This window comes from Gigantopelta aegis, chromosome 3 (assembly GCF_016097555.1).
Source record: "Gigantopelta aegis isolate Gae_Host chromosome 3, Gae_host_genome, whole genome shotgun sequence".
In the NCBI taxonomy this organism is placed as follows: domain Eukaryota; kingdom Metazoa; phylum Mollusca; class Gastropoda; order Neomphalida; family Peltospiridae; genus Gigantopelta; species Gigantopelta aegis.
The window spans coordinates 60,759,413-60,786,026 of NC_054701.1; the positions used below are offsets into that span (position 1 = coordinate 60,759,413).

General features: G+C 34.2%; 1 protein-coding gene across 1 annotated transcript in view; it reads left to right on the plus strand.

The window, feature by feature from the left end:
- Positions 1 to 26,614, plus strand: part of LOC121368363 (DNA excision repair protein ERCC-6-like) — a 65,119-nt gene that overhangs the window by 31,077 nt on the left and 7,428 nt on the right. Inside the window, exons 16-19 of the mRNA XM_041493058.1 lie at positions 12,037 to 12,185; positions 19,370 to 19,479; positions 22,674 to 22,812; positions 23,660 to 23,760. Of these exons, the coding sequence (XP_041348992.1) occupies positions 12,037 to 12,185; positions 19,370 to 19,479; positions 22,674 to 22,812; positions 23,660 to 23,760 (499 nt within the window). The remainder of the gene's footprint in view (positions 1 to 12,036; positions 12,186 to 19,369; positions 19,480 to 22,673; positions 22,813 to 23,659; positions 23,761 to 26,614) is intronic.

Genomic DNA, 26,614 nt, shown 5'->3' on the forward strand with positions numbered 1-26,614 from the left:
GTTGAATCATAATTTTTACATTACAAAAATTATTTGTTTAATACCAAAAAAATCTTTATTATTTAAAAAACAAAATGTATGTAATACCCCAAGCAGTTTTCTTTTTTAAACTATAGATCAATTTTAATATTTCTTAAAACATTTCATTAGAGAAGTCTGTTCATGATACCTGTACCTTGATCAGTAGTTGTATACATGTCATTAGATCTGACAGGTGTCAAAGTTGAGCATATCCGGGGACACAACAGCCCCACCTGGGTCCGGCATTTACAAGTGCTAACAACTTATCTCTGATTAGCGCACTGTAAACACAGACTCAGGTAGGGAGTCAAGTGCTCTACACAACTTAATCTGATTATACACACATGTACAGCACGTTACATTTAAATGGAATACATTTAGATTATTCACTAAATATATATATATATATTTCATTGATCATTAATTTTTAAAATTGTTAGGTGTCAAATAGATTATATGTTAAAAATTCCTTAATGTTTTGGTTAAAAAAAACAAAACAAAAATTAATTTTTTTTAAAACAAGCATGATGATATTAATTTTAATTATAAAAAATGTGTATTACTTTATGGGAATTTTATTGATGTTCTGATTTTTATTTATTTATTGTGGGGATGAGATAATAACGTAATAGCTCATCCATAGTAGCTTAGTTAAAAACTTGTATATTTGGAGTTCAGCATAAATGCTTAGAATTAGAAAGTAGAAATCATCTGCTGTGTCAACTGGCATCACATTGGTGCAGGTTAAATGGCCTCCTTAACACTCAAATTGATGTCAGTGATACATCAGATTATCAGTTAAAATATCTTCAGTGTTTCAGGCAGAACTGAAATCAGTTGTAGCATCTTTGGCAATAAGCTACCATCCCACAGTACACAACTGTCAGTCAGTACACAGTACACTGATTGTGTATTGTAGCAATAAGCTACCATCAATTAAATTAGGTGCGAATGAATGTTTAAAAAAAAAAATTGTTCACCATTCTATAATATTCTGTTTTGTTAATACAACTTCCTGGGTCCTGTTGACCGCCTGTCCTCTGTTTCCTCCCTGGATAGAGGGTAGGCTTTGTTGTAACAGGGAAAAGGTGAATAATAAATTTAAAAAATAAGCTACCATTCTGCAATACCCAACTGTCAGTCAGTATACACAATACACTGATTAGATGTCTTGTAACAATAAGATACCATCCTGCAGTACACAACTGATTGGGTGTGTATTGTACATTGGCAGATCTTGTGAGATCTTGATATACATGTAGAGTAGCTACACATTAATGACAAAAGTAACTTCCTCCAGCGTATCTTAGTATTTGAGGTTTGAAGTATTTACTAATCTGCTAAATTAAAAAAAAAAACAAGCAACCCCACCCCTCAAATAAAACTACACACTCCTAAATTACATACAAAAGCATACATGTTAATTTTCTCCACACCTTTTGCAGCTTGGTACAGTGTACTACAAACAGTTTAATAAGTTGTATCCATCTAAAATTATACATTTTGAGTTTTGAGTAATGGCAGATGTACAGTATTCAATAAAGATCATGAATGTGTGATGTGAAGGCTAGTTCAATTTAACAGAGACCAGTAACATCTTATTTTAATTGGCCCTGTTAACAATCTTAATTTTTAGTTCCAACCCTATATTATAGGTATATAATCTCTTCTACACTAGAACCATATATTTTCAGGGCTTAACCATGTCCAGTTGCTAATTTTTAAACAACCGAACTACAATATTTATTCTTTGGTTTATAAAATATTCCTTAAATTACCGACATTTTAATAAGTTTCAAGGAAATACTATACAAATCTGAAAACTGGCTAAACCAAAATGTGTTCTAGTGTGAATCCTGTATTTTATGAAGAAAAACCTATCTGGCAAATAACGTGTTCTGTTGAATTGTCTCTGATTTTGTACTCTGGCATGTAATTGGTGCAGGATATCATGTGACCAGCAACAACTAGATACCAGAACAAGCACAGGATACCGGACATCAAAAGAAACACAAATAGAATATTTAGCTGTAATATTAAATTATATTTTTTAAAGAAGGGATCAACGTATATTTTGAAATTTGGGAGAAATACAGGTTAATATACCATTTATCATTTCACAGAAAGGGGTAAACCTAATCTAGTTACAAACTAACTGTAACACTTGATTTGGGGGGGGGGGGGGGGGGGGGGGGGGGGTAACAATATATTACAACAAACTGATGTATTTTGGGTTACTCATTCATAGAATTTTTGTTTTGTACTTGGGGTTATTCATTCTTAGAATATTTGTTTTAACCCATGTTTTAAATTAATATTTAAATTTTATTTTAACTTCAGTACAAATGGGGATTCAATTCTGCATACCCTGAGGAGTTGTGCATTTTTACTGTTGCAGAATAAAGCCGATATCCTACATCATTTTATTTAAAATATTTTTGTTTTGTTCTTCTTTTACCAATATTAAGTGACATATTTAAAATCAAAAAAGTTACAAAATGTAAGAACATTTGACCAAACACAAAATGTCATTTATAAGCAGGTGCCTGCTTAATACAGGTATTTTGACTGTACCACTGATTCTTTCCTTTTCTTTAAAGATAATTCCCATGGGAACATGGGATCAGTAACAATTGTAAATTGTGTACAGGAATGTTAAGTTCTGGAGGCTAATGTAAAGGTGTTAATTGGTCACATGAAGTGAGAACTGAGTGTCCATTTCGTTTTGTTTGAGACACCCTTCAGATGGTCACTGTTCTATTGTTGCTGGTCAAGCATATGTCTTACAGGTTCTTGCAAACCTAGTTAACTTTATTAATAGTTGATAAGTTTTTAAAAATGGCTTAGTTTGTGATTCAATAATTAAAATAAAAAAATGTTTAAAATTTTGCATTGAATTTTGAAAAATATATACTGCATTTTGTTTGAGGATTAAAAATAATTTATAGTCCTTAATATACTTTATCTAAATACATATGAATTAATTGAAAATTGTAGTTTTTATGTTAAAAAATAATAAAACTAAAATGGTTGTTTACACATAAATAATTAACTTAATAAAATTTGTATGAGAGATTTAAAATAAGACTATTACATGTATAAATAAATAATGAAAATTACAAAACTAACAAAATCTAATATATATTTTTTAGAACTGTTAAAAGTATTACTTACCATCTTGGAATGTAGTCCGCAACTAAATCATCAAAATGGATGAAATACATTTTTAAAAGCACCATCAATTTCCAAGCTACTATTTAAAAAACCCAAAAAAGCCTTCAAAGAGGCTTGCACATGGACAACTGATTTGAACCATGACTGATACAAGAATGAAAATTAACAGTCTGTGTAGCCCCTAACATACAACAAAGAAAATGCCACCCCTTAATCCCCAGTCAAGATGATTGGTGCTTGTCTGGGATCCCCAACCAGCTGATTGGCTGGTCTTGTAATAGCTTGGCTCTGATTGGCTGTAATCCTCATAGAACCTCCTACGTCATGGCTGATTGGTTCCTGGTGTGGGCACAACCAAGTGCCTGCTCTGTGTGTATTAACTGTGATTTACCTGGGCCCTGTCTGGGCATTTACTCTGCTTGTCCAGTAATCTGTCAATTGTTTGACATCTAGTACTAATTAGGCATGTGTGTATTTTTAACAATTACTGTTTTGTTGAGTTTATCTTTGTAGTTCTCAAGGTTGGAGATTTAACAGAAGCTGACAATAGGCAATGTTGTGGCACTTGGCACCTCTTGAAATGGGCTTGGCTACTTGCTGAATAAATGTTATTTTGGGAATATCTTATCAAAGAACTGAAACTGAGCAATTTTAATATCTAAGTAGACACTAAAAACCAAAGTTCAACCTGTTAATGAATTTCTGAGTTCTTTGCATTTTTTACTGGCTAGTTATATTCTAATTTGAAAAATTGGATAAAACTATTTCAAGTTGGATTTGTTTGTTCGACTATTAATATTTAAAAGGTTTTCAAATTATAAATAATATAATTGTCAGTAAAAATTTAGCAATTTTAATTTTCTGTATAAAAATTAAAATATTAATGAACAATTTTTGTTGTTTGCAATCTAGATTTTAATTATTTTTGTATTGTAAAACAAAGAAGTTAATGACACTCACGGTGTATTTTACCAGTACCTGTTTACACATAAATATGCCTTATTACCCCAACAGGCACTCATAACGGGGAAAATAAAAATCATAATTTCTCATGCATTGGTCTAACGAACAATACTATTGGATGATTTGACGCTTACAAACCAATGACCTTGTCGGTACTAAATGTGACGTCATCATGATTTGGCAAGCACAATGACGTCATGTAGTTTAAAGAATTTGCACATACGGCTGTCTGTTTTTGGTGTTAAATTTATAACAAAATGTCAGTTTAATGCAGTTCATTATAGATTTTGTACCAGAATAAAGAGGACATTTGTTTTTGAAAATGATCTATGGATGTGATTAAATTACAAAGTTATAGCAATACTCAGAACAGTGCGTAAAGCGGTTTATACCCTTTTAATACATGTACGTGTATGTGTGTTGAAAATAAAGGCTTTTAGAGAAAAAATAGCTCAGGTAATAAATAGAATAACAAACTCATAACAAGATATTATCAAATGTATGTCCCTTGTGAAATAATTTTCATTTGTCATTCGCTAAAGCTCGTGACAACTGAAAATTATTTCACTCGGGACATAAATTTGATAATAACTGGTAACTCGTTTATTATCCTCTATTTCATAGAATTTTATTTTAAAAAATAAAATATTAAATACTCTCCTTTTTTTTGGAGCTGAAACTTGAAGCTAGATTAGATTGTGTTTGTTTTTTGTGTGGGTTTTTTTTTGGGGGGGGGGGGGGGGTTCAGGGGCAAGATGTGTGCATGTGTGATATTGTGAATGGGACATAAAGTTAAAATGTGTCAGTACTTTACATAAGAAACAAACTGATGACATCTCATTTTATTTTAATTTGATTTTCATACTTATATCCAATTGAAGTTCAAGCATGTTGTCCAGGGCACACACCAGGACAGGTTTGTTTTTTCTTCAGGAAGTCTGTGTCATGGCCATATCCATTTAAAAAAAAGTTTGGCATGCCCATGTTCACTTAAGGTTCAGGCATGTCCATCTGGATCCAACTTATATCTCCAGAAAATGATTCTAAGCAGGGGGGTAGGGGGGCAGGCTAGTCTCCCTAACACCAGCATCTTATCATGATCCGATCTAACCCACAGTTGTCCATTCCAGAAGGCACTGGGCACAGTGAACTGTTAAAACCCACCCTGGGTGGAAGCCAGTACAGGGATGTGAACCCAGTACTTATCGGCCTTCTAAGTTTAGCCACTATGCCACAAAGTTTGTTTAGTTTAACGACACCACTAGAGCACATTGATTTGTTAATCAGTGGCTATTGGATGTCAAACATATGGTCATTTTGACAGACAAAGGAAATCGGGTACATTTTTGTATTTGTAGCTAGGGATCTTTTATATACACCATCCCACAGACAGGATAGCACATACCACAGCCTTTGATATACCAGTTGTGGTGCACTGGCTGGAATGAGAAATAGCCCAGTGGGCTCACCGACGGGGATCGATCCTAGACCGACTGCATCAGGCGTGCGTTTACCACTGGGCTACGTCTCGCCCCCCAACTATGCCACAAAGGCCAGTAATAAACTTTCTGAATGTGTGGATGTGTGTTATATTTGACATACTTCCATTGTATAACTGTTCAAGCATGCCTGTTGTGGGCCCAACCTCAGATTTCACCTGGGATCTGTTCAAGACAGGGAGGTGATATCTGATAATAGCTTAATTTGTTATATAATACCTTACTACTTACAGTCCATTTGTTTGTATCTGTTGTGTGTTAAGAAGAGCAATAAAAATGTCAGGTACTGTGTTTCTCAAGTACATCTACACAAACTGGTAGTTCCTAGCCTCTTTTTCTGTGGCCTTTTTACAAACAGTGATCATGTTTTGATGTTTCTTTACTCTTAATTGGTATTCAATGGCATAGTTATGAGGGAGAGGGAGAAATTTGTCCCTAGGTGCCAACAAACAACCACACTATTTTGAGAAACTAGATAATCATGACAGTAACATGTATAATGAGATGACAAATTTTCCTCACTTTTTATATGGTGATGATGATGATAATGATAATTAAATGGTTGAAATGGTTTATTTTTACGAAAAATATTTGCAACATATTGGAATTCAAACACATTAATCATTCTGTTCAATAGAGAAGTGTAGTTACCTGTAATATACAGCTGTCTCTGATTAAACCAGATTGAAATAAGAGTATATAAAATATATAAATATTTATTTTTATTCTATGTAGATCTTTTGATATATTCTATAGATTTCCATCTTGGGATATTTTGAATTAGAACTATATATTATTTTGACAAATATATTTTAACCCACTAATTCATCCCACATCTTAAGAACTTAAAAACAGAATTTTAATAACATTTTATTACATTTATGAATATATCTTATTAAAAACTAAAATTTTCATTAGTATGTGATGTACAATTTTTTTTTTTAGGATACCAGTTTTTCAGACACAAGTGTCCACTATTACTGTAACCACTTGCTGGGTTGTTAAGCATGCAAGATGCACTGGCTTTACGTTTGGAGACATTCATTCATTCATTCATTCATTTCAACTTATTTTCGTACTTATATCCAATTAAGGTTCAAGCCTGCTGTGCTGGGCAAACATCTCAGCTATCAGGGCTGTCTGTCTAGAACAGTGGGTTATGTTACGACAGTGGGATAGGTTGTTAGTGTTTAATGAGAGTTGGTGTAGTGGCCTTACACCTACCCATTGAGTCGTTAAAACTCGCTCTGGGTGGGAGCCAGTACCCAGTACCTACCAGCCTAGTCTGATACTCTCTCTCGTTCAGACGGATCCGGCTTCTCAAGATCTGTATTTCAGCACAGCACTACACCTTCAATGTCTATCGACTGTCAATCTAGGGGATTTCTTGACAGGATGCAACCCATCTCGTCCCTTTAAGCTGTGCACCCAAACGGCCTTAACGAGGCCACTCGCGTGGACATATCGATCAGACTTTAAACTTTTAGATCTGCGTTCAAAATTTTATGTCAAAATTACTATATATTATTAATATTATTAAATAGTCCGATCCTCTCTTCTTTCTCTTATTTAATTTTGGACTGTCCTTCTAAAATGCTCCAAATTATATAAATATTCGGCCGAGTAGTCAATTCTTTTATTTTTGGCTTGTAACCTTTTTATTTTATTTTTTATTTATTCTATTAACTTTTTTACTAATGGCTATTTTCAAAATTCTGCCCATTTCTGCCGATCTTATCGGAGGTCGGACTCGGGATGGGTGTGTTCGAAACCCTAGTGGTATATGGGCACGTTAAACTAGTTATCATCATCATCCTACCAGCCTTATGTCTGGTTGATTAACAACGACACCACCAAGGCCTGGTTTGGAGACATGTTTTTCACCATGACTTATAGATAGGTGTTAGACAACTATCTGCAACAACACCTGTTTATCTAAGAGCTTATGAGATTATACAAACAATGACCATCGACCGCAGTCCAGTAGAGCACCTGGTGACCACTTGAAATATTCATGGATGAGCCATGGACACTAATTACAGGAACAAATACCATGGTATTATTAATTGAAGTCTACCTCAGAAAACCCCAAACATAACAAGGGATCTAATTAATTCCTTTTTTTTTCTTTTCTTTTTAACTGTATGCTGTCATGTGTTTGGTAATCGGCCTCGGTGGTGTCGTGGTTAAGCCATCGGACATAAGGCTGGTAGGTACTGGGTTCGCAGCCCGGTCCCGGCTCCCACCCCAGAACAAGTTTTTAACGATTTAAGACCACCACACCCTCTTCTCTCTCACTAACCACTAACCAACCAACAACTAACCCACTCTCCTGGACTGACTGACTGGACTCCAGATAACTGAGGTGTGTGCCCAGGACAGCAGGCTTGAACCTTAATTGGATTATAAGCATGAAAATAAGTTGAAATTAATGAAGTAAACTGTATGCTGTCCTGTGTTTGATTTTTCAGGGCAACTACGGTCTGCTGGTTGGATATACTACCCCATATTTGAATTCAAATTTATATTAATCTCTCCACATTATCATGCTAATAATTAAATCAGTGCCGCCTGATGGCAAGGTCTAGGGATATCTCTATTCTTTTCTGTAGATCATTGTGTGTAATTTTCATCATCAAAGTAATGTCTCATGTTTAGCATTCAAACAAACCTGTGGATTTTCTAACCGATTCTGGTTCACAAAATTCCATTGCCACAACCAATTGAGACATTTTTTATATTTATATTTCAACAAACGTTTTGCTTTTAGAATTCTACATGTATTAAATTCAACTAATCTGGTATGTAAATCTGTTGAACATAGACTTTATGTGTCTTGCATATTGGTTGTGGATAAATATACATTATAACCTGAAATGATTGAAAGTTCCGTGCAAAATGGGGTAACTTTAAAATTTAAAGTATATGCAGATAAAAATTAAAAACATCAGAAACAAGTACTACATAGCATTGTCCATTTTTATATCGTTTGCATGAACAGCTAAACTGACAACTCTTAAAATGGTCACATAAGTATGAATATTGGTTATTGATTACAATATTGAATACAGTATTTTGCATCATTATCAGCATTCTGGTGGATTTTATCCATGATTTGAATCCAGGTCAAAAACCCCTCCAGGCAAAACCCCTCCAGGCAAAATCCCTTCGATAAATAGTCAAATGGTCCAAAAAAACCTCATATTTTTTTTGTATTTATGGTGGTAAAATTAGTATAATGTTGATATAGATGGATAATTGTTTTAATTTTTTTATAAATAATTCTCTGAAATATATTTAGTTATGTTGTTATTTAGTGTATGTTACATGACATAGACTTCAAGGCTTTAAATGAAGCTACTCATAGACTTGGAATTATAATTTTTGTAAAATGTTTGATCTTAGAGCCATGTTTGATCTTAGAGATTAATGTAATTGGGAAGCCTAGAGAAAATCCTTAAATAATAAAATAATATAATGAAAGAACTTGATAGTAATTAGCAATATTTATAAATTGTTTGATATGCAAGCGTGAATAAACTCCAATACTTTATATTTTTGGTATCAATTATTTGCATAATATTTTGTCATTTCGTATAACATAACAGTTATAAGAAACTCGGGTTTATTTTCTAAATAGGGGGTTTTGACTGGAAGGGGTTTTGACTTGAAGGGGTTTAGACTGGAGGGGGTTTTGACCGGTTACCCCATGATTTCTGTGCTAATGAATTAAATCAAATCATCTTGTTATTTTTTTTTTTAATTGAGAGTGCACAATTCTGTTAATTACAATCTGCTGTCACCACAGCACTGGTAATGTCAGATGAACTAAATTCAACGGTCTCAGTGGCGCTGTGGTTAAGCCATCGGACTGCAGGCTGGTACGTATACGGTTCATAACCCAGAGCGAGTTCATAAGGGCTCAATGGGTGGGTGTAAGGCTACTGCACCCTCTTCTCTCTCACTAACCACTAACCAACTAACAACTAACCCACTGTCCTGGACAGACAGCCCAGATAACTGAGGTGTGTGTCCACAACAGCGTGCTTGAACCTTTATTAGATATAAGCACGACAATAAGTTGAAATGAAATGAATTAAATCAAATCATCTTGTTATTTTTTTTCTTAATTGAGAGTGCACAATTCTGTTAATTACAATTTGCTGACACCACAGTACTGGTAATGTCATCTGAACTGAATAACAATTCATACTCAGATGTCATCATCACTAACTGTTAATTGCATCTGGTCAGATCATGACATTAAACAGTATATTTTTCAGTGTTGTCAGATCATGACATTAAACAGTATATTTTTCAGTGTTGTGTATTTCACTGAATCTGCCAGACCTGTCACTTTGTGTACTATTATAACTGGCAACAAAGAAATAACAACAGCAAACAGATGTGTATTGAAACACCCCTAGGGTTTTTGTAATTGTCAGTTTTATTTTAATTAAATAATAACATTAGTACTAACCTTAAAGAAAAGAATTATTCAGTGATAACAAATAAAAAATTATTTCTGTTTTCATGTGTGGAAGTAATTATGTAAATAAATTTCAATTATGTAATTATATTACGACATGTTAAATATACGATAGTTTTATATTCTTCAACACTAAATGCATATCTTATACTTTCTATGTTGACCAATTAATATTTCAATTGTATAATGTAGGGAAAGGTCTTTATATAAGGTCTGTTGACCAATCCCATCTGTTAATATAAACAGAAATAAGTATTGTTTAAATCATTTAAGTAAATAAAGAAAAGGAATGTACATTTAAAGTTAAAGTTTGTTTTGTTTAACTACATCACTAGAACACATTGATTAATTGTGGTGTGTGGAAAATAAGGACTTCTGAGATATATTAAAGCATTATGGAATTAAAATATAACAGAAACATGAACTAAATAGCATATGGGATAATCGTGCATGCATTTTTTGATTGAAAAATGACTTGTATTTTTTTCACCTGCCGGAGTGACAATTGCTCACCGGACAATTGCTCACTGGACAATTGCTCACCGGACAATTGCTCACTGGACAATACCTCACCGGACAATTGCTCACCAATAAAGTGAGAAATAGGACAATTGCTCACCTTTATTATATTATTACTGTTATTTACTGTCCTTTTTCATGATCACCCTAATGCCGTGGTCACCTTTGATATGTTTTCTTTTGTTAATTGTTATTTTATTAAAATGTGTTTAACTGACATTTCTATACTGAACTGATGTGCTAAACTTGTTTAAAATATAGTTGTTTTATAATTAGTTTTGTTATTTTATTAAAATGTGTTTAACTGACATTTCTATGCTGAACTGATGTGCTGAATTGGAATAAAATATAGTTAATTTAGAATTAATTTTGTTATTTTATTGTGTTTAACTGATATTTCTATACACCCACTGATACTGGAAATGAAATTTTTATTTAAATTTTTTTTTTAATTAAATGAAAAATAAAGGTGAGCAATTGTCCTATTTCTCAATTTATTGGTGAGCAATTGTCCGGTGAGCAATTGTCGGATGAGGTATTGTCCAGTGAGCAATTGTCCGGTGAGCAATTGTCGGATGAGGTATTGTCCAGTGAGCAATTGTCCGGTGAGCAATTGTCCTACATTCCACCTGCCAGGTCTAAAAAAATTGGCCACTTGTTGCTTTCCGCAGACAACTATTTTAAGTCTAGGCTCTTAGCTGATTGAGCTACATGTAACTCCTACTGATGTTTTTAAAAACAAAATTCAGGACATTTTAAATTATGGCTGCTTGGGGGGTTAATGTACATGTAGTTAGAGTATATGAGAAGAAATCTGCTGCTATCACATAGGCTACTCCTCAATACTGCAGCAACCGGCCTCGGTGGCGTCGTGGTAGGCCATCGGTTTACAGGCTGGTAGGCACTGGGTTCGGATCCCAGTCGAGGCATGGGATTTTTAATCCAGATACCGACTCCAAACCCTGAGTGAGTTTGGCTCAATGGGTAGGTGTAAACCACTTGCACCGACCAGTGATCCATAACTGGTTCAACAAAGGCCATGGTTTGTGCTATCCTGCCTGTGGGAAGCGCAAATAAAAGATCCCTTGCTGCTAATCGGAAGAGTAGCCCATGTAGTGGCGACAGCGGGTTTCCTCTCAAAATCTGTGTGGTCCTTAACCATATGTCTGACGCAATATAACCGTAAATAAAATGTGTTGAGTGCGTTGTTAAATAAAGCATTTCTTTCTTTCTTTCAATACTGCAGTAAGTTATCATTTACATATGCACATTAGTTGCCCAATGTTTAGCTTACAGCAAACTCTTTTTTGGTGCGAACTACATTTGTATGTACTGTGTTCTCCCCACTGATTAAGAAATTATTAATTACAGGTATTTCTCAAAGTCAGAACTGCGGGAGCTGTTCATCTTGGACAATCCGAGGTTTTCGACAACCCAGGAACAGCTGCAGGATATGCATTGCAATCAGCGCAAGTCCGACGTCAGTCTGGATGCTCACATCGCATACCTCCATTCCCTGGGTGAGTTGTCTTAAAGGCTAACTTTATAATAAATACAATTGTTAACTGTGAGCTCAGGGTTTTATCAGCTGTATCTAGACTGATAACCGCCACCATTCCCCACAATTCCCCAAAGACAATGTTGTTTTATATTCCCAATTTTGGAGTAAAACATTCCAAATCTGAATGTAAATAATTACAATTTTTTATTATTATATAAACATATATTTGAAAAATGATTTGTAACTCTTGACAAACAACCTTTCCCTTGCTTATAATGTTTCATAATGCAGTTTATTATCCACATAGTTCAAGATATTCAAGGGAATATAACCAATATGACCAATGTGTGTCATAATGATTTCACGTGCACAATGAATGACATAATTTTGTGAAGTGACATCATAACTTAATGCGGCTCCCCCAGTGTAAACGTTTACAAAATGACGTCGTTTCGTCATCTTTTTTTAGTTACGTTTGAAATGTTTTGACATGGTCCAAACTTGCTAATTACACAAATAATTTTTAGATAATGTGGATAATAAAGAAATTATTACACTCGTGTTTGAATCATACTGATTTTATGAAACTCGTGTCAGGATTATTGTATTACCGTATTATACAATAATCCTGACACTCATTTTGTAAAATCAATACATGTACAACACACAAGCTCATATAATAATCTCTATATAGATATATTAATTTGAATGAATACAAGTACATGTATAGTATTACTTTTTTAAATTCTAACTTAGCTTTAATAATATGTTATTATGCTCAGATTCCCGAAAGCAAAGCCATAGGTGTCGAGTCAGATTTGAGAAATAAAACCCTGGAGATGTATACGGTTTAAATATATTTTACTGGATACTTTCTATTCCCAATAACGAGTGAAAAATGTTATTTCCACTTTTGCTTTCATGTAAGTGCTGCAAAGCAGCTTGCATAATAATGCCTATTCTAAACATTTCAAACTTTATTCGAAAACAAGGATGACATCGTTATTCATTCATAATGTCATTCATGATAATTTTCAGTACATACACTACATGGGAACCTCGCACAAAGTACATCAAAGTTAACTTGTGGTCCTTTTTGCAATTGTAATTTAGAATTTTCAATAATTCTTATAGAATTAAAATAACCTTTAGTGAAAATTTAAACATGCACAATGTCATCTCCTGATTTTTGACTGACACGTACAACTTGGAAAAAACTTTTTTTGGGGTCGAGTTGTATATACTTTTAACTTTTATTACCACGTCATTTTCTCACAAAGTACACTGGCATGTCAGTCTAGATGCGCACATCGCATACCTCCATTCTCATTTGTCAGTAGTTCACTGAATCACAAATTAGTTTTATTATCCAACAATTTATATGCCAAATCTTCAGGTTTAAAAAAAAAATTCATATTCATACCTTCTTTTTTTTGACATCTAATAGCCAATGTATATTTTTGGGCTGGTGTAATGTTAAACCATTCCATCCAGTCATTCATTCATTCATTCATTCCGTGGATTTTTTTATATATTTGAAAATACACTAATGGAACATTTTGTTTTTAAAATCTTATTTAACTAGTGATATTTCTAGTCAGTTGAAAATTGATTAGCAACTATTGTTTAATGTTTTAAAATGTATTATGGCGATCTCTGAAACTTGCGTAGTGAATCATGACTCAATATTGAACATAATGTTTCCTGACTGAACAAAATTTATTACATGGGTCAGGAGATATTTTGGTCATTTTATTTTCATTTCAACTTATTTTCGTGCTTATATCCAATTAAGGTTCAAGCACGCTGTCCTGGGCACACACCTCAGCTATCTGGGCTGTCTGTCCAGGACAGTGGGTTAGTTGTTAGTTGGGTTAGTGGTTAGTGAGAGAGAAGAGGGTGTAGTGGCCTCACACCTACCCATTGAGCCCTTAAGTACTCGTTCTGGGTTGGAGCCTGTACCGGGCTGCGAACCCTGTACTTACAAGCATGTAGTCCAAAGGTTTGACCACTGCGCCACCGAGGCCGGTGATGTTTTGGTCAGTTCATGCTAGTCTTGCATTATATTAGCAAGTTTTAATCATAGGTAATTTTTAAACATTGTTTGAATAAATTTTGCAAATGATGCAGGCTTTGTAAATTCAAAAACAAATAATTTTATACCATATACAAAGAAAATATGGAAAATACTGACTGGCCAAAATATTGACTGGCCAAAATACTGACTGGCCCTTAATTAATTTTGAGTATACATGTTACTTTCAAGTATACATGTTACTTTCAAGTGAAATAAATAGTGTTTAAATGAATAGATAATACTTTTTAAAAATCTGAATTTAATTTTTTTTAAAATTAAAACAAAAAAGACCACACCCCCACTCCCCATAACCAGTAATAACAAAACAAAATATAAAGTGTTTAAGCCAATAAATAAATTGTAAAAATTAACCAAAAGATAAACATTAAGCTCCCCCCACCCACTCCAATAATAATAATAAAAATGTTGGCAAGGACATGTGTTTTTGTATTTTCTTTCATCTGTGTCCACATATCCTGTGGTATATCCAACAATTAATAATTAATTGAAACATTTGCCTTTGCCACTTCTTTGCTAACTGCTTGTTGTTCCTCTCAAAACCAACCCAGACTTGGCCTTAATGGACTTCACACAATGGCTGGTGGGACTTCAAAGGGCAGCGTGCTAATTACAACATGAGCCATGTTTATTGGGAGGCTGGCTGACACCTTGTAAATAGAGTAGTAGTGCTGTTATTTACAATGCATATGTTGCTTGTTGTTTTTATGTGTTCTAATTCCACTTAGTTACTTATGTTAACCCTGTGTCAAGATTTCAAATTAAATTTTAGTGATGGCAGATTTTATTTTAAACCCTTAAACAATTGGTATGTCCATATAATAAGCAAAAATAACAATTGTTGAAGGTAAATTGACCTGGAAAAATCTATGGAAAAATATGTTTGTTACTGCTTACAAGATAAAAGAATAAACAAATTTCAGTGATGGCAGATTTTATTTTAAACTCTTAAACAATTGGTATGTCCATATAATAAGCAAAAATAAAAATTGTTGAAGGTAAATTGACCTGGAAAAATCTATGGAAAAATATGTTTGTTACTGCATACAAGATAAAAGAATAGACAATGCATATATTTTGGACAAGATGTCTTTTGAACTCTTTGATCGGAATTATTTGAAACTTAAAATATAATCGGTGATTGGAAGAGACTTTGACAACCCCTCTTCAAAAATACTAAAGTCTGATCTACATTGTTAACAACTACAATACATTATTTTCCTACCTTTAATTACTGATGAATTTTACCCACATTTTGTCTAGACAGAAATAGTGGAAAAAAACCCATTACAATGATACATATTCCACATACTACATGTATATGATAAACATGTCACCTATTTCGACTTTGCTAAGATCTCCTAGGAAAGAAAAAACATGCAATTTTTTGCCGTCTGCCATTTAAATTTTTTATGGAATACTCTTCTAGAGGGGTGGAAACCTCTGAAGTATGTGACATAATAAATATGACGTCATCACTATTGATTTTATATTGTAACATGTTATGACGTTGTTAGATTACGTCATATCCTTTCACCTCTCTTGAAGAGTATTCTAGAAAAAGGCAAAATAGCAGCCGGCAGAAAGTTGCATGCTTTTTGCCTTGTGCAATCTCAGTGAAAATGATATAGGTGACATAGTTATCATCTAGTATGTGGAATCTGTGTCATTGTAATGTTGTTTTTCAAGATTTCTCTCTGGACAAAATGTGGGGGAAATCTTAACGGTAAATAAAGGTAGGAGAGTAATATATTGTAGTTGTTAACAATGTGGTTCAGACTTTAATTCATAAGACTGCTAACAATGGATTTCTTCTCTTTCCTTCTTGTGTCAAAGTTCTACCAAATGGCTATGATCACAAAGAATCAAGGAGTACATTATGTCAAACCTTTGAAATAAAATAATTTTGATTCATTTTTTAAAGCTCTTTATTGTTTTGTTTTTTGGTTAAATCATCCATAAGACTGGCAGATACTTGAGTTCGTATCTCAATACTGGTTCTAATCCAGAGTGAACTTTTACTGACCATTGGGAAGATACAGTACAAGGTCACCACACCAGTTTCCCTCCTACTGCACCATGGTATGTGCTGTCCTGCCTCTGGGAACATGCATGTAAAAGATCCTTTGCTGCTAATTATATTTTATTTAGCTGTTTTTCTCTGAAGTCTTGTCAGAATCATCTAATGTTTGACATCCAGTAGTCAATGTGTATGTGTCCCCAGAAAAACATGCCACATAAGCACAAAATAAATTAAAAATGAAATGAATTTTTTTTTTGGCTTCTGTTTTATTTTAATTAAAACTCAGACACACATGCATGCACACGCGTGCATGCACACACCACACACACCACACACCACACACACATTGTTTTTTAATATAATGTAATTATGGTTTCTTGTAGAAGGCAGATATGGGGAAAAAATTTAAAATATTGTTTGGTATAAACTTATAATCTCTCAAAACTACAACCACCTACCCCCCTAAAAAAAGTTAGAAAATATAAAACAACCCGACCATGCCTTTTATTGTCATCATACATAAAATAAGAGCTTTTACCCACCCACCCTACACACAATCCGACAATATTAGCTAGTTGATAAAACTACTAATCTGTTGGTGTATGCCAGGTATTTGTCACCTCCGCTGACCCTTTGTGTTACCCTGTCCAGGGTTTATCTGTTCTCATCTGGTCCTGTTATTCCGCCCCACAATGAAAACACTGATTACCCACCCACTGGACTGTTGATGTTTGTTGTTAGCTGATTAGTGCTAATATGCTTGTGTGTTGGGCTCTTCTTCAAACACAGACTTGGATTTTGGTCACTTTGTGTTGGGGCAGATTAACTAGTGTCTGATACGCTTCAGCTGCTTTTTCAGGCTTTGATAAGGGGCCATTCATTCATTTCAACTTATTTTTGTGCTTATATCCAATTAAGGTTCAAGCACGCTGTCCTGGACGTACACCTCGGCTATCTGGGCTGTCTGTCCAGGACAGTGAGTTAGTGGTTAGTGGTTAGAGAGAAAAGGGTGTAGTGGTCTTACACCTATCCCCCATTGAGTAGTTAAAACTCGCTCCGAGTGGGAGCCGGTACTAGGCTGCGAACCCTGTACCTAACAGCCTTATGTCTGATGGCTTAACCATGACACCACCGAGACCGGTTCATAAAGGGCCAATAACAATTAAATATCAATAATTTTATGAGCATAAGAATTCCTAAAAGTGTTCATAAAAATAATGTTGGTTTTGTAACAATATTTTTAACAACATTTTTAGTTTATACTTCTCTCCAACCAGTGGACAGTTTGTATGCTCATTAAAAATGTTAATGATCGTAAAGTCCTTTTAAGTGACAGATCCCAGTTTTAAACACTACAGTGATTTTTTTTTTCACTATTAAAGCCTGTTTTGACAATTTAAGTGAGATATCATTTATATTTTATTGTTTAGAATGTTGATTTCGATACATCCGTGTCTATGGTCATCCTGGTGTTTTATTTGTATGTCATAATTCAGGTCTTCTAGAATTTTGATAAAATCCACTAGCCATGTGATCAGTGCTTTCAAAAATTTACCAGCCACGTTTAAAAATTCACTAGCCATACTTTACTTTTAAGTTAATACAATTTTACTAAATAATAATCGGATATGTCACCTAAAGAGGGAGATAAAAGCACTAACATTTGGGATTTGGGTGTGGGGTGACTCCAGGATATTCATATTTACAAAATAGACTTAACTGCAATAGTGGACCCCACAAAATTTCACTAGCCGTTAGGCATGGCAATAATAATTATTTACTAGCCTAGCATTGAATATCACTAGAAATGGGAATGGGGCTACCATAATCTAGAAGCCCTGCATAATTCTAAAAATACACATACTTCTGAAAAGTAACTGTTACGGAGATGAACTGTAGTCTATTTTTAGAGGGTATTTCCCAGTTTCAACATCAGAGACTCTTTGATTCTCTCTAGTGTAACTGTATCCAAATGTGTTAGAAATTTGTCTATTTTCATGGGTTCAAACTAGGGTCTGTAACTTTTGAGTAATTCAGCAAAAAAGGGGGCGAGACGTAGCCCAGTGGTAAAGCGCTCGCCTTGATGCATGGTCGGTTTTGGATCGATCCCTGTCAGTGGGCCCATTGGGCTATTTCTCGCTCCAGCCAGTGCTTCACAACTGGTGTAACAAAGGCCGTGGTATGTGCTATCCTGTCTATGGGATGGTGCATATAAAAAATCCCTTGCTGCTAGTCGAAAAGGGTAGTCCATGAAGTGGCAACAGCGGGTTTTCTCCCTCAGTATCTGTGTGGTCCTTAATCATATGTCCGACGCCATATAACCGTCAAAATAAAATGTGTTGAGTGTGTCGTTAAATAAAACATTTCCTTCCTTCAGCAAAAAAGATTTTTAATTGTTTAGCAAAATGTTTAAATTTTTAATATTTTACTCTTTTAAAATTTAAATATACATCTTGACTTCTTTTAATTAAAATATATATTTTTTTTTTTTAGACTAAGAACATTGATCAAAAACCTAAAATTCAAAAAGTTAATTCTAGAAATAACTATAAGGCAAATTTAGTTAAACACAACATTTATTTGATAGTTTTAACATCATTTCGTGTTTGACAAACTACAACGTACTGCAGTAAACCATATTTTTTTTATACCATCAGAATAATGGTGTAAAAAAGTTATATTAAAAATATTTACATGTATACAGATACATGTAGGATAACAGTCTATGTGGAGATGGACAATCTATTATCTTACAAACAAGCTACTGGAAATTTATAAACATATTTTTAAAATGATGCATTTAGAGCACATCTTCCAACCATCACTGATAAAGGCTATGTTTTGGGGTGTTTTTTTTTTAATCTTATGTGTATTGGAGGAAAATCACATTTGGTTCAGTTTTACAAAACCGAGTTTAGCTATCCTAGCCTCAACTCCCATTTAAACCCACCTCCCAGCAATTAGCATTGAGTTAAATAGTAGTACTTTCAAGTAGTAGTAGCAAAGATGGATTTGATTTTCAAATTGCTAATTTTAGAATGTGATCTTAATATAATTGCTGAAATCCTTAATTTTCTTGTTTCAGATATTTTTGGTGTCAGTGACCATGACCTGATGTTCAGCCAGGAGGCAGAACCAAATGAAGAAATGGTGGAAGATGGCGAACACTCAAGTGCTGATTACATTCAGAACAGGGTGGGTGTAGCATTACATTCAGAACAGGGTGGGTCTATTGTTACATTCGGAACAGGGTGGGTCTATTGTTACATTCAGAACAGGGTGGGTCTATTGTTACATTCAGAATAGAGTGGGTCTATCGTTACATTCGAACAGGGTGGGTCTATCATTACACTCAGAACAGGGTGGGTCTATCGTTACATTCAGAACATGGTGGGTCTATCATTACATTCAGAACAGGGTGGGTCTATTGTTACATTCAGAACAGGGTGGGTCTATCGTTACATTCAGAACAGGGTGGGTCTGTTGTTACATTCAGAACAGGGTGGGTCTATTGTTACATTCAGAACAGGGTGGGTCTGTCGTTACATTCGGAACAGGGTGGGTCTGTCGTTACATTCGGAACAGGATGGGTCTGTCGTTACATTCGGAACAGGGTGGGTCTATTGTTACATTCAGAATAGAGTGGGTCTATCGTTACATATCGAACAGGGTAGGTCTGTCGTTACATTCAGAACAGGGTGGGTCTATCGTTACATTCAGAACAGGGTGGGTCTATTGTTACATTCAGAACAGGGTGTTTAGCATTACATTCAGAACAGGGTGTTTAGCATTACATTCAGAACAGGGAGGATCTAACATTCAGAACAGGGTTGGTCTATCATTACATTCAGAACAGGGTGTTTAGCATTACATTCAGAACAGGGTGGGTCTACAGGAAACATTTTGTTCAGTATGATGCTGTGATTCACTATGCAAGTTACAGAGATTGCTGCATGATTTTAAAACATTAAACAGTAGTTGCTAATCAGTTTTTGCTAATCAAGTTTTTAAAAACAAAATGTTCCCTGCTCTATCAAGACATTAAAAACAGGATGCAGCCTTCCAAAAATTTGTGAAAACAAACAGGAGCATAATTTATCTGCAACAGCATTTTTACCATTAGCATGAAGTTACTTTGTTAATATATGTACCAGGATGATCTGAATTTCGTGGACTGAGGGTAAGTCTTTAATCAAAGGACATCCGTAACCGGTCGATGCAGAGGGGATTATATGTCTCAACTCCACCCTTCTGTCTCTCTGTCTTACAAGCCTCAAGATATTGAGCTGAAATTTAGCTTTATCATGTACTATTACAGATCAAGTTTGACTTTCATGGCGATTTACCCATTTTTTCACAGAGTTATGGTCCTTTGGAGATAAGAACATTTGTTTTGAAATTTTGTGTATAGCTTTATGATGTACTATTACAGATCAAGTTTAAGTTTATGGCAGTTTAATCATATTTTTTTATATGCCCCTCTATGATGAGTCGTATTATAGTAAGGCGTCTGTTCGTACATCCATCTTTTAACTTTTTCTTGTCCGGACCATATCTTGCATACAGATGCATACAGGACCATCAAACCTCACATGTAAGAACAACTTGGGATGGCGGTGTTTCATGTACTATTACTAGGTCACTGTGACCTACTTCTCACAGTCTGCTGTACATAACAGTAAATCCTTGTCCGGACCATATCTTTCATACAGATGCATACAGGACCATCAAACCTCACATGTAGGAACAACTTGGGATGGCGGTGTGTCATGTTCTATTACTAGGTCACTGCAACCTACTTTTCACAGTCTACTGCACATACCAGTAAATCCTTATCCGGACCATATCTTTCATACAGATGCATACAGGACCATCAAACCTCACATGTAGGAACGGCGGTGTGTCATGTACTGTTACTAGGTCACTGATCTAGTTTTCAGTCTACTGCACATAGCAGTGAATCCTTGTCTGGACCATATCCTGCATACAGATGCATACAGGTCCACCAAACCTCCCTTGGGATGGTGGTGTGTCACATACAATTACTAAGTCACTGTGATACAAATAAATAAAATAATTTGTTTATATTCTGAAAATCTTGAAGAAGTCAGGACCCAAATTTCCCTTTGTAATAAAGCACAATAACTTCACTAATCAAACAGCACCTTCTCCAGTGGATACAGCATCATCAGTAGTTGGTCCAAAACAAACTGTTCATCCATCCCATTGCAAAATTTTCATATAATTAGAATTGAAAAATACCTGTAACATATTCATTAATATCTATGATTTTCCATCAAACTCCTTACGGGCGTATCATGTACCTCACTGGTATTCACATTCACAGAGTTATTGCCCTTGAACTTAGGAGATTCAAAAAATGTGTTAGGCCTGGTAAGGGACATATATTTCTTTAGTACTCTCAGAATGCTTGTTTTAAAAAAAATATTTATTGAGAAAAGAAGACGTATGAATGGTCACAGGATAAATCATAATTGTTTGAAAATATTTTTTGGGGTTCAAAATACTTGTGCTCCACCCCCTTTCCTCAAAATGTGAGATAACCTTCTCCCAGGGCTTTTAGATTATGGTAGCCCCACTCCCATGGCTAGTGATATTCAATGTTGGGCTAGTAAATAACTACTATTGCTATGCCCGACGGCTAGTGAATGTTTTTCTTCTAATGTTGCAGTTCAGTCTATTTTGTAAATATGAATATCATGCTCCCACCCCAACCCCCCATTGTTAGTGTTTTTAAGCTCTATCTCCCTCTTTAGGTGACATATCTGATTATTACTATTATTTAGTAAAATTGTATAAACTTAAAGTAAAGTAGGGCTAGTAAATTTTTAATAGTGGCTAGTAAAAAAATTGAATCACTGATTCCATGGCTAGTGGATTTTCTAAAAATTCTAAAAGCCATGCTTCTCCAGTGTTAAAAATAACATTGTATTTAAAACATAATGGTGTACTTGTTTGTCATACATTGTATTTAAAACATAATGGTGTACTTGTTTGTCATACATTGTATTTAAAACATAACGGTGTACTTGTTTGTCATGTATTGTATTTAAAACATAATGGTGTACTTGTTTGTCATACATTGTATTTGTTTGTCATACATTGTATTTAAAACATAACGGTGTACTTGTTTGTCATACATTGTATTTAAAACATAATGGTGTACTTGTTTGTCATACATTGTATTTAAAACATAATGGTGTACTTGTTTGTCATACCAAGGCATTTGATCAGGTAACTTGACCAGTCTGAACACTTCAGTTTATTACAACTGTAGTTATATTTTTAATGTTGCATTAGAAAATTTATTTTTAAGGGGAGGAGATATATAAAAAAATGTGTGTGTGAATTGTTAAATTCTGATTTAGGTTCTGAAAGCCCAGGAACTTCTACAAATGGAGTCCAGTCTTCCATCAACATTGGAGGAAAGAATGGGGATACATCCCAAGGTTAATGGTGAAGTCCGCAAACAGATTCCAAATAAAAAACCGTTCAATCCTCAATTCGGTAACTAGCATTTGTAAATATTTTGTGAATTTACTTTGTTGAACATGGAAGTTGGTGAGTTTAGCTCTTGAAGAACTAAATTGTCGAGGGGGCGAGGACGGTTTTGGAAATGAATAAAGCTCACATAGAAACTATAAGAACGTTATCAAATACATGTAATTGTATTTATCCTGCAACCACTGTTTTTATTGGCCGATTATGATGACCGATTAAACCAAAGTCATAAACGTATACTAGCAGATTATGACTTGATGTCACACTCATAGCTACATTACAAAATAACTCATTTGACCTCTAGGTCATCGTACAATGTGGCTGAAATAACAGAAATAATAGCTTTTCTCCTTAATTTTTATGGTCTGCAGGATAAAGATAATTACTAGTTAATGACGTAGAATATCGGCTTTATCCTGTTCAGGCTGAATGAGAAATTTTCATTCTTACCTTCACAGGATAAAGCTGATATCCTACATCATTAACTAGTTATTCTCTGTTTAAATTAATGTTTTTATTAAGCAGTTTGTCTCTTGGTATCACCATCTGTTTATTTTCCATGTTACTTGGTGTGTGAGCTAATCCTGACAAAAATAATTTTGAAAGCTTTATCAACCTTAAAAGACTGGTTCTTTATAATTTATTTACATAATCTTCACAAAAAGTGGATCTCATACCATATATTAACTTAATTGCATATCTACCACTAAATAACTCGGTTAACTGGGAAGCCTTTATGTTTAAACGGTGGATATCTGTATTTATTTGTGAGTTACAAAAGTTGCTTATAATGTTTATTTTAAACATTTCTTTCGTTTTGATATGTGAACTGAACTTGATTTTTTATTTTCAGGATTTTATGATCTGTCTCCACCTTCTGTTGTTGACACAGAAAATACAGAACAAAATGATGATACCATGGATCTTACAACTCACATAAAGGAAGAAACCATGGTACTTGCCCAGTTAAAATCTGTAAATCACAGAAAATGAGCGAGTGTAAAATATGTAGAACATGCTAAATATTTTATAACAAGATTAAACAACATATTCCATAAAAATCACAAACTGGATAAGTAATTTTTAAAAATGCTTGAACTTAGTAATGCAAAGGCAAGGAATTAAGAAATTTGTTTATTATTTTTGTTTCACAGAATAGATCAGCCAAATTATTTCTGCAAGTTCACAAATGTGATAAACAGGATATTTAATGTTTTTTGTTAAATATGATTTATATCTCGAGTGAAGTTTGCAATCATATTTCACGAGTCGCACTTGCACAACGAGTGTGATATAATTGCAAATTTCACGAGATGAGATATAAATCATATTTATCATATATATAACTTTTGGCAATTTACGTTTATTTTTAAAAAGTCAGCAGCAAAATAGTTCCAGCTTTCTTACAGTGAACATAACACTTTCTACAGTAACGATAACACATTTTAGAGTGAAATGGTGAAATTTTCACTCTAAAATGTGTTATCGTCACTGTGTGACTAATAACACTTTTATTTCACTAATATTTTAAAATATTTCACTAAATGTTATATAATAAATATATATAACTAATGTTTCTTATTGGAAGAGTTGAATTTGAATTTCTTTTTTAACTCTGCTTCATATGTAGGTAGGTAACTAGTATTACGTGCTCATATACCACTGGGGTTTCGAACACGCCCAACCTCCGATATGATCGGGGGCCTGACTCAGGACAGGAGTTAATTACTTAACAGATAATTTAGAACTTTTGATTTAAGTCCTAATAATAAATGGGAGTCTGCTTCTTGAAGGCAGAAGGTGAGATATAGGTATTACGTTTCCAACACCAGCGACAGCATCAACTTTAGCAGGGACGGGACATAGTCCAGTGGTAAAGTGTTCGCTTGGTGTGCGGTCGGTCTAGGATCGATCCCCGTCGGTAGACCCATTGTGCTATTTCTAGTTCAGGCCGTCAAGTATCCTACTTTTTCCTATTTATTCCTATTTTTTTTATGAGTCCCTATTTAGCCCTCTTTTTGATGAAAATTCCTATTTTTCCCCCTTTTTTTGGCACTTTTAACCAGTTTCATATATATATATTTTTTTATTTTTTTTAGCGACACCATATTTTTACTCTTCAAACCATTTGCTCCAGATGACTTGCTATGAGGCATATTGTGATATTTGTGGCATATTAATTGAAATCTGAATATACAGATGGGATGCATGGTTACAGGCTTCCAGTTATTAATTTTCACAATGCAATATAAAGTCGTCCTTATTTTATAATTTCTGAATTTATGGACATGTTTCTGTTTTTTGGTAATATCTGATCTTGTTGAATGCTCATCACGTCTATATTTGTACGAAGTCAGGCTGAAGCTGTTAGGGTTACCTCTGATATACTGGTGCATGGTGTCTAAGGAAGTAGGACTTCAGTGCTCATTTGCAGGTTGTGCTTTGCTTACCGTAACAAGTATTCTATTAAATGTGCACACCTGCAGTATCATAATTATTTGACATATTTCTACCAATTCAGTTAGCACACAGCTACTAAATCCAGCTATATTATCCAGTTGATCTACCAAGAGAAAACTAATTTAAAAAATAGTGTCCATACCCACATTCAATCACATACACACACACACTGCCGTTGCTGCTGTTTTTGATGGTGTCACTGGGTCAGCAATGCCTTGTTTTTTGTGTGTTTTTTCAGTCAACACCCCTGTCATTTCAGAGTTAAAATTTGACCTTGTAACTTGTATTATTCAATAGCGTAAAAGGAATATGTACTGCATTGTGTTGCTTTTTAAAAAGTCTTATCCCAAAGAACCAAATTCAACCACTGCATTGTCTGAATAAAAAGTGGTGGATCGAGATGACTATAAGGAGGCCATCTTAAAACAAAATAAGTGCCTATTTTATTCCTATGATATACACATTGTCTTATTTTCCTGTATTATTATCTTTTTAATGGTTTTCTATTTCCATATTTAGTTTTTTGAGATGGCTCACTCACTTGACCCCTGCAATATTCTGCAAAATTCCTATTTTAACCCTATTTTCAGGCAACAAAAATTCCTCTTTTTTTTTTACCCACCGCCTCACTTGACGGCCTGCTAGTTCCAGCCAGTGCTCCACAACTAGTGTAACAAAGGCCGTGGTATGTACTATTATGTCTGTGGGATGGTGCATATAAAGATCCCTTGCTGGTAATCGATAAGAGTAGCCCATGAAGTGGCAACAGCAGGTTTCCTCTCTCAATATCTGTGTGATCCTTAACTATATGTCTGTCACCATATAACTGTAAATAAAATGTGTTTAGTGCATCGTTAAATAAAACATTTCCTTTCTTTCAACTTTTGCGTTAAACTCCAGCATTAAATTTTGTGTTTAATTCCATTCTTTTTCAGACTATGTAAGTCTGAAACCAATGAAAATGTTTATAATTGCACATATGTATGTATATTCATCACAGTTTCCTAGATCAATGAAACTTGGTTGGTTTGCAGTTGTATCTATGAATGTTCATCTCAGTACATTTAAAAACATGTTTTACTGTATTAAATTTAAATAGATTTTTAAAATATACCTGTAAGTTATTTTAAAAATTATTATTATTATTTTTTTATTTTTTTAATTACAATTGAGATGAACATTTATGGATTATTTATTAATTCCACAAAGTTCTTCCGATGCCATAAAACCATAAATAAAATATGTTGAATGTGTTGTTAAATAAAATATTTCCTTCCTTCCTTCCTTCCTTCCTTCCTTGTTATCCTCACTAGTTATACCTTCAGAAATGTTTTAAATATTTTTGTTT